The sequence below is a fragment of the Salvelinus alpinus genome, chromosome 8, assembly GCF_045679555.1.
Source record: "Salvelinus alpinus chromosome 8, SLU_Salpinus.1, whole genome shotgun sequence".
Lineage (NCBI taxonomy): Eukaryota > Metazoa > Chordata > Actinopteri > Salmoniformes > Salmonidae > Salvelinus > Salvelinus alpinus.
This window is the reverse complement of record NC_092093.1, coordinates 15,669,481-15,678,790: the sequence shown is the minus strand read 5'-3', so window position 1 is coordinate 15,678,790 and position 9,310 is coordinate 15,669,481. Positions and strand designations below refer to the sequence as shown.

The 9,310-nt window shown below is 39.9% G+C and overlaps 1 protein-coding gene across 2 annotated transcripts; it reads left to right on the top strand.

Annotated features, from left to right (window-relative positions):
- Positions 1-1,488: 1,488 nt before the first annotated feature.
- LOC139582612 (4-galactosyl-N-acetylglucosaminide 3-alpha-L-fucosyltransferase 9-like) lies at positions 1,489-8,218 on the top strand. 2 transcript variants are annotated; one of them, XR_011676386.1, is made up of 3 exons: positions 1,489-1,705; positions 2,267-6,141; positions 7,062-8,218. XR_011676386.1 is itself a non-coding variant. In XM_071412755.1 (2 exons), the coding sequence occupies exon 2, from the start codon at positions 2,274-2,276 to the stop codon at positions 3,384-3,386; it is 1,113 nt and encodes a 370-aa protein (XP_071268856.1). In that variant the 5' UTR covers positions 1,515-1,705; positions 2,267-2,273; the 3' UTR covers positions 3,387-4,896. The 2 variants fall into 2 exon arrangements, 1 of the variants encoding a protein (XP_071268856.1); XM_071412755.1 differs by lacking the exon at positions 7,062-8,218 and having other exon boundaries at positions 1,515-1,705; positions 2,267-4,896.
- The last annotated feature ends 1,092 nt before the right edge of the window (positions 8,219-9,310 follow it).

Genomic DNA, 9,310 nt, shown 5'->3' with positions numbered 1-9,310 from the left:
TGTCAGTGTTCAGCCATGACCAGCAAAGAGCCCGGATCTCAATCCCATTGAGCACGTCTGGGACCTGTTGGATCGGAGTTCGAGGGCTAGGGCCATTCTCCCCAGCATTGTCCAGGAACTTGCAGGTGCCTTGGTGGAAGAATGGGGTAACATCTCACAGCAAGAACTGGCAAATCTGGTGCAGTCCATGAGGAGTAGATGCACTGCAGTGCTTAATGCAGCTGGTGGACACTCAAGAAACTGACTGTTACCTTTGATTTTGACCCCCCCTTTGTCCAGGGACACATTATTATATTTCTGTTAGTCATATGTCTGTGGAACTTGTTCTGTTTTTGTTTCAGTTGTTGAATCTTGTTATGTTCATACAAATATTTACACATGTTAAGTTTGCTGAAAATAAACACAGTTGACAGTGAGGACGTTTATTTTTTTGCTGAGTTCATGTAGTCCAAAAGAAAACGCAACAGATAACTGATCATTTAAGATATTAATTGCATAAACAAATTCATCCAATTTACTCAAGTGTATTTATAAAGCCCTTTTTACATCAGCAGATGTCAAAGTGCTATACAGAAACCCAGCCTTAAACCCCAAACAGCAAGAAATGCAGATGTAGAAGCACAGAGTATAGTACTGAGAACATAGTAGAGTAAGAAACCAACCACATTAGAACAACACTTATATATTTTAGGATTACGCCACCATAATCATTCTATTAACTTAGGTGAATTTAAGATAACCTATGTGAAAAATAATAACATTTTTGGAAACTATAGTTGTTAACATATGTTATTTCTGGCAGAGGCAGGATTTGAACACGGTACCTTCGGGTTCAATCTTCCGTTTCAAATACAGGAAAAAAACAACGTTTTCATTGTTTTTCAGCTTATCGTAATAAATAATGAATAATAAACACATTATGAAGAAGAACCCTCAACCTTTCCCTTTTTGTTATTTTCTCTCAAATTTTTTCCTCCTTTTCTTTCAACGTTACTTTCCCCTTCTTCTTCCTCCCTTCTTCTCCCCTCAACATACTATTGTTCCCCAGCTTCGAGTTGGCAAGGCTACATGGTAACACCTAATTGCTGTTACCCAGATCCCCCTTGCAAAACAGGTTTTAAACCTCAAGGGTATTTTCCTGGTTGTGTGAAGATTTTTTTTTTTTTAAATGCTCTGAAAGGGTCATCCTCTAGTTGTTGTAACGATCGTCATATAGAGGAGAAGGAGAAGACAAAGGTGCAGCGTGGTAAGTACTCAGAATTACTTTTAATGAATACGACTACTATAACAAAAAAAAGAAAAAAAGATAAACGAACAGTTCTGCAAGGTGACATACACTAAACAGAAAACAACCACCCACAAACAACAGTGGGAAAACAGGCTACCTAAGTATGGCTCCCAATCAGAGACAACGATAGACAGCTGCCTTTGATTGGGAACCACACCAGGCCAAACACATAGAAATAGACATCCTAGACATACAACATAGAATACCCACCCACATCACACCCTGAGCAAACTAAAAATGGAAACATACAAAGCCATCTAAGATCAGGACGTGACAGTTGTCAGGCAGGTTCTTTTGCATTTCCCATGAAAAGGCATGACGACAGTTGTGCCACACCTCGTCACTAGTCTGGTTGAAATCTAGTGCATGGATTTACATGGATCGCAAACCCTAACACTAACAAGAGGCCTCTTAATGGTGAGGAATGGTTTATTTTCTTTCTCAATCCTGATTTCACTGTTAAGAGTTTAAAACATCTTGATTTAAAGATGTTCTATAAATTTAACATGCTCTGTTCAAAAGTTTAGTATTGTTTAGGAGAATGAAGCCATACACCTTTATGCAGTCTAACCTGTCCTCAGGATAATGTTAACTAACTTGAGTACACTTAACATGCTAGCACTGCTAATAATAGCCTTTACGATTTCCTATTCTTAATGACTGTCATTATTCTGTGTTTGTGCAGTAAAAACTGATAGAAAACTTCAGAAAAACTGCATGACTCACCATACACTGATTATGAGTGAATTTGAGTCAGATGGAAGAGAGAAAATAGGCATTTTAACTTCATAGATTTAGCCGGTGGTAACTTGTGGAATAAACACCGGCTGAAATGCGGCTTGAACCAATCAGCATTAAGGATTAGAACCACCTGTTGTATAATATAGAAACTCATTCTGATGTCATAGTCAATTTTCAAGCTGTTCCTTTTTTATATACTTATAACATCTAAAATGTAGGTGTGTTTCTTTCTTACAGGACAAACATGTCATCAATAACTTCCAACCGAACACATCATCTAACTCTGACAGCTGCTCTTGGGGTTTTGTGTTCAGTGCTACTATTTTTTGTTTACTTTAAACCCTCATCTACTGCATGTTCATCTCGATTGGATGATTTGCAATTTTTGGCAAAGGGAGATGTTTCCTCATCTACCAAAAAGCCTGTGGAAAAGCCGCTTGTGTTGCTCTGGTTCTGGCCACTGGGTTTGAAATGGAATTTTGAAATCTGCAAAACCCATTTCAACATCGATAGCTGTGTTCTGACAGATGACAGATCCCTTTATGACAAAGCAGACGGAGTGGTTGTTTTTCAAAAAGGCATCAGCTGGGACCTGAAGAACCTGCCTCAGTCTCCACGTCCACATTTTCAGAAATGGATCTGGTTTAATGTGGAATCACCAACAAATACTGCCAGAATACCAGGTCTGGAAAACCTATTTAACCTCACTTTGAGCTATAGACGAGATGCTGACATCACAGTGCGAAATGAATTGACAACCGTGAAGACTGAAAAGGACAGTGAGTTTGTGCTGCCGAAGAAAGATAAATTGGTTTGTTGGATTGTGAGCAACAACAATCCTTCAACTGGGACAGGAACCAGAGCAAAGTACTATCAAGAGCTGGTCAAACACATCAAGATACATGTTTTTGGTTCTGCTTTTACAGGGAGTCGTTTGAAGTATGAGGAGTATTACTCAACCCTTGCTAGCTGTAAGTTCTACCTTGCATTTGAGAATTCAATCCACAGAGACTACATCACAGAAAAGGTGAACGGACCACTTGTAGCAGGAACCATACCGGTAGTCATGGGCCCACCCAGAGAGAACTATGAACAGTTTATCCCAGCTGATTCTTTCATTCATGTAAATGACTTTACTAATGCAAAGGCACTGGCTGACTTCCTCCTCCAATTGGACAAGAATGATGAGATGTATGTAAGTTACTTCACTTGGAGGAGGTACCTTAATGCCAAGCCCCACCTCCTGACAATGCAGGAAGAGTTTATTCAACCTGTTTGTTTAGCCTGTGAACACATGGCCAGAGACAAAGGATATTATAATGTTGTCCACAACCTTTATGAATGGTACTTTGGATGAGGGTTTAGACATAATTTTGTAAGCACAGAAAATATCATTTTACCTTAGCTACGTAAACAGAATACCATTTTAAAAGTGTCTTCGGATTTGGGGATATTTTGTTTCAAAATATTTGTGTATCAATTTAAAGGATTGGTATTCAAGGTTTTAGGGTCAATTTTTATTTACATTTTTTATTAAACACTTTGGGATTTACAGTGTATGCTGCTTCAAAAGTGCTGTCATTACTCAACTTTTAAGGAATCCATTGCATTTAAATAAAACCTTTTACTGCAGTGGGTTAAATCAGCTGATTAGAATTATTCTTGGTAGTTTTAAACAAATCTACTTTGAAATCAAAGTATACACCTCACACACCTGTACCATGTCAGATATAGAGTTGAAATGTATTACATTTTATATAGATCACAGTAGACTGAACTATAACGAAATGGTTTAACATAGAAACACCAGATTTTAGTCTGTTGAAAAAAAAAATCCTTTATTAATTTTGAAATATTATAATAACATTCCACCCATGAGGTCAAAGACAGTGCTTTTGGTAATTGATTGCAGGAAACGGCTAATATATCTGAATACAGTTACTTAAAGTGATTTTGTAGTCATTACTCACACCGATAGAGTCACTGTGACCCTGTAGGGCAGAGGTGTCAAACTCATTCCAGGGAGGGCCAAGTTTTGGGGTTTTCCTTTCGATGACGACCTAGACACCCAGGTGAGGGCAGTTCCTTACTAATTAGTGACCTTAATTCACCAATCAAGTGCAAGGGTGGAGTGGAAACCCACAGACACTCTGCCCTCCATGGAATTTGTTTGACACGTGTTGTAGGGGGTCCAGATTTGAGTTGTATAATTTTTTTTTGCCGTTTGTATGACATTTGAGTAACGCCTCCAATATAATTTCCCAGTGTGCCTAGTCTTTTTGAGTGAATTGCAGAGTTACAGTCATGGGTGGTACAGTATTTGTTAGTGACAGAGACATGGTTGTTGAATTAACTCATTTTTAGTTGTGCGAGTGGCCTTCACCAAGTGAGTTCCCAGGCAAATGTTGTCGTTATAGTTCAACTCTTAATGAAAATACATAACATATCCTGTAAGGCCTTATTTTCAGGCCTAGTGAAATTCCAGTAACTTTACCATATTTTCAAAAAATCCTAGTTGAAGGATTTTCATGAATCTTCCAACTGGGATTCCTGAAAAACCTGGGAAATGTACCATAATTTTGCAACCACACCTGCAAGTCTCATTATGCTGGCTTGCAAAGTGACGTGTAACTCCTATTGGAATCCAGACAGAGTTAGGATGCCTAGAAAGCCATTTAAATTGGAACGACCATTTAAGTAATGAGTGCAAAAAATCTAACTAAATGATTGGATTAATTTAGAAAAATGTATGTTATTTATCTTTGTGTAGCATAGCATTAATCCATCAATCACTCAATGTACATGCAAAAACACTTGTTTTGAGTGCGCTACATAAACATTTTAAGAAATAAATTACTTTTCATTGACTTTGAGTATTTGAGTTCAAAATGCCTTGGTGTTTACAGTATACTGTACCAGTGTGTGGATTTATATTTTTATAATAGATACAGTGCTTGACTTGGACTGAAATAGGTGTCGGTACTCATTTTGGGTGTCGGTACTGTTTATATTTAGGTGCAGGAGCATAGGCGGAAATCCCAGGGGGGACGGGGGGGACACGACCCCCCCATCCGGGGAAAATATGATTTGTCCCCCCCAATCTATCACTGTAAACATAACTATGTAATTTCAATAATATTAATAATACGCAATGAAAGCAGTTGTGCTGATTATAGACACTTAATAGCGCCTTTTTAAGTTTCAAAAGATTGCGACCACCCCGCCCTTTGCCTCACAATGGTTTGATCCACTGCCAGTTCTTTAGCTGGCAAGGTAATAGAGGGTTCGTATCTACTGTCCGAAAGGCACATGTACGTAACTGACGTGAGGTTAATCCAGTCAATCGCGCCATAACAATGTTAAAATTTTTATGTTGGCAGGGTTCACACACTAGCTGAATTTGCAGAGCTAGCGCGCAAACTAAAGCAAACATTAACTAGCAAGCTAGCTAGTACCTATTCCATTAATGTGGCGTCGTCAAAGATGGAATCTTTGCTATCGTCAGTTTATTCCAAGATCAGCATGCAGCTGTAGTGCTTCAAAGTCCCTGTGATAAGGTTATAAGTCCAAATGTGATCAGAACTACACTCTCTTATACCATTGTCTTAAGTATATTTAATGGTCTCGTTGCAAAAGCTAAATTGTCGCTAGTGAACTTTTTTACATTTATTTTATTTCACCTTTAAAAAAAAAAGATTAAAGCAAACACCACAGAAACGGAGTTGGTGCTCGCTAGCTTTACAAATTCAGCTATTGTTGGAAGCCAGCCAATATGAAACAAACTATATTAAAATTAGAAAAGGTTGTAGCATATGTTGTGTAAATGTGTGTGTGTGCAGCTAGACCGGCCAGCCAGCCAGGTAGAAAAATGGCAGAAAAAAGTAAAAAGACGGACATCAGAGTATTTTTCAGTACACCAAAACGCAAAGTAAGAACTCTAGTAGCCTAATATCTCAAAGACGAGTTGATAAAATGTTCATAAGAAAGAAGTGAAATGCTAATGGAATGTTTCACAATGATGTCATTAGGCAGAGCAGGCAACAGATGGCACACAGACAGCAGAGCTGGGGACAGATAGGCAGGGACAGACTGGCAGAGACAGGGAGTCTCAGGTAAGTTTGTTGAGTCTTTGTTTGGCAACATTATGAAAGCTTCTCAATTTTTTTTACTTGTAAAATAGGGACATAATTGGAAAATGCCATGGATACTGTAATAAATACCATTTAAAATAACACAAGCATATTGCTATTACGTTGTTATAACTAACTTCTTTCAAAACAGGGTTTCTCACAAACTCATAAGCAGATACTGAGACCCACACACACCCAGAGACAGATGGCTGGCACAGACCTTTCATAAACACTGATAAGAAAAGGGTGCTTGGTTCTGCATTTCACGAGATACTGAGACACGCACACCCAAGGACAGAGGGCTGGCACAAACCTTTCATAAACACTGATAAAACAGGAACATCTACGCACACACAAAATCTCCTCTTTAGGCTGAACATTTTACAGAGACACACAGATATGACAGGAACATCTACGCACACACCTAATCTCCTGTTTTAGCTGAACATTTCTGAAGACAAAGAACTCTACTCAGAGCCAATGGGACAGTGATACTAGCCTGAAGGGGACCTCGCCCAACTCATCAGGACCAACCAGAGGACCAGAACTTCCAGACTCAACCTACTTTCTGTGCTGTATAAAATGTCTATGCACTCTGTTATCTGGGCTCTTTTCTGCTGGTTCCTTATGAGCTGAATGAACGAGTCCGTATACGCTTGTACCAGATATCTTTACTCTTAAATTAAACTGTCGCTTGTCATACAATTTACCACCTTGTCTGAATCGATCCTTGACCGGCTCACCCTTCTCCATATCCCATTATCAACAATACCCCCGCTCTCAACTTAAACTGATGACTAAACTAAGATTTGTTTATGGCAATGGTATTGCTGTTGTGATTAATTGTGTAGTTTTGGGTACCGGTAGTTAGGAGTACGGCAAACACCTTATTTCTTTTCTAGGAGACAGACTGAGTCTGTGAGGGTGGTGAAAGGGAAAGAGCCAGGGAGAGAGACTTCAGAGAACAATGTCACAGCCACGGCAGGACCAGGTGTCACCCTTGTTGCCAGCAGCACCAGTATAGGGGACAGTGGCACAGCATTGTCCAGTTACCTCAGTGATGGCACAAAACCATATCAACCACACCCACAATTTTTGAACCGCAAACTCTTGCCAACAGAGTGTTGACGTTTCAAGAGGCCCCAAAGCACAGAATGAAATTCTGAACATCATGGCCAATACAATCATTCGAGGCATTGCAGCTGAGATTAGATCTCTTCCGATTGAGTGTCTTTTTGCATTATGTTGACCATGACCTTGTCCCTCACGAGGAGTTTATTGGGCTATACAGGGTGTCGGAGACAACAGGCGAGGGCATTGCGAAAGTGGCAACTGAAGTGTTGTTGAGGCTCAATTTGCCCATGTCTGGCTTACGTGGGCAGAGTTACGATGGTGCCTCAAACATGGCAGGAAAATACACAGGTGCACAGGCAATTGTGAGAAGGCAGCAGCCATTAGCCCTCTATGTCCATTGTGGAGCACACTGTGTAAATCTGATTACACAGGCTGGCTGCTCAGCCTCCCCACTGATCCGGGATTCCCTTTCTTGGGTCCATCAGTTAGGTGTCCTCTATGGCCAGTCAGGAAAGTTTAAGAGCATGTTTGAATCAATTGCCACGTCCAAAGAAACACATCTGCCCACCCGGAAACCCCTATGTCCAACAAGGTGGACTGTGCGGAATACTGCTATTAGAGCTGTGCTAGGGCAGTATGAGCGGGTACTAAGCAGCCTAGAGGAGAGTAGTTTTTAGTACATGACAGTACACGACAGTACACTTACAAATTATTTATTTCATGTTATTTTATTTAAAATTGCATACTTTGTGCGACATACTTGTCCATAGCTGCTGTTTGAAGAGTTGAGACACTGACTGAAGGATATTTTGTTTGATTTATTTGGGTTTTTCATTGAAGTAGTTATTTTGCTTTTAGAACTGTACTTATTTTAAGCTTTTTGTTCTTGTAAAGATATTGTAGTAGACTCAGGCCAGTGGCACATTTAATGACTATATAAATGTATCAGAAAAAGTCAAATTAAAAGGTCAATTCAATACGGAGACTAACTTTGTGATGGTTCTCAATGGAGATTATTTTAGATGAGATCACACCATGTTCATTGTATTTATGAAAACTACACCCATACAGTGTACAGTACCATTGCTACCTACTGGCCTTTCTTGATATTGCTAGTTGTAAGTACGAATACCTGCATACATACTGGACTGGTAAGGAGCACTGCTATAACTATTATTAGTAGTAGTATTATAATGATTTAAACATTTGAACAAGTTGGTTAAACCCTTCAGTTAACTACTGTACCTATCAATTATTCAGTTGTAGGAATTATGGTTCCTCAGCCTACGTTGTAATATGTTAAATGTATATTATGTGTTACAGCACTACTTTTGGTGTCCCCCTCAGGAATTGCTCTTGAGAAAATGTAATGTAATTGTCCCCTCCAAGGTTGATATCAGATTTTCGCCCCTGTGCAGGAGCTCCAGAATACTTTGGAGCTAATATTCTATAAGAGGAACAGGAGCTCTAGCAGCAGAACATTTGAGGTGCTGGTACTCCGCTCCGGGGAGCTCCTGCCCAAGTAAAGCACTGAATCTGCTTCTACATCTGCACTGCTTGCTGTTTGGCGTTTTAAGCTGCTTGGGGTTTTAGGCAGGGTTTCTGTACAGCACTTCGTAACATCTACTCATTTAAAAAGGGCTTTATAAATACATTTCATTTAATCTATCTCCCGGGTGGCGCAGTGGTCTAGGGCACTGCATCGCAGTGCTAGCTGCGCCACCAGAGTCTCTGGGTTCACGCCCAGGCTCTGTCGCAGCCGGCCGCAACCGGGAGGTCCGTGGGGCGACGCACAATTGGCATAGCGTCGTCCGGGTTAGGGAGGGTTTGGCCGGTAGGGATATCCTTGTCAGTATGTAAAATGTAATAAAATGTATGCACTCTACTGTAAGTCGCTCTGGATAAGAGCGTCTGCTAAATGACTAAAATGTAAATGTAAATCTATGTCTTCCTCCTGGATCCAGCATCTTGGAAACGTTTTATATTATGGATGTACGCATTTCACTCTTTTTAACACATAGCAAAAAGAGACAAGGGATGTTGTCCCGTGTAATGTTCCCCACTACCCTTACAAGTG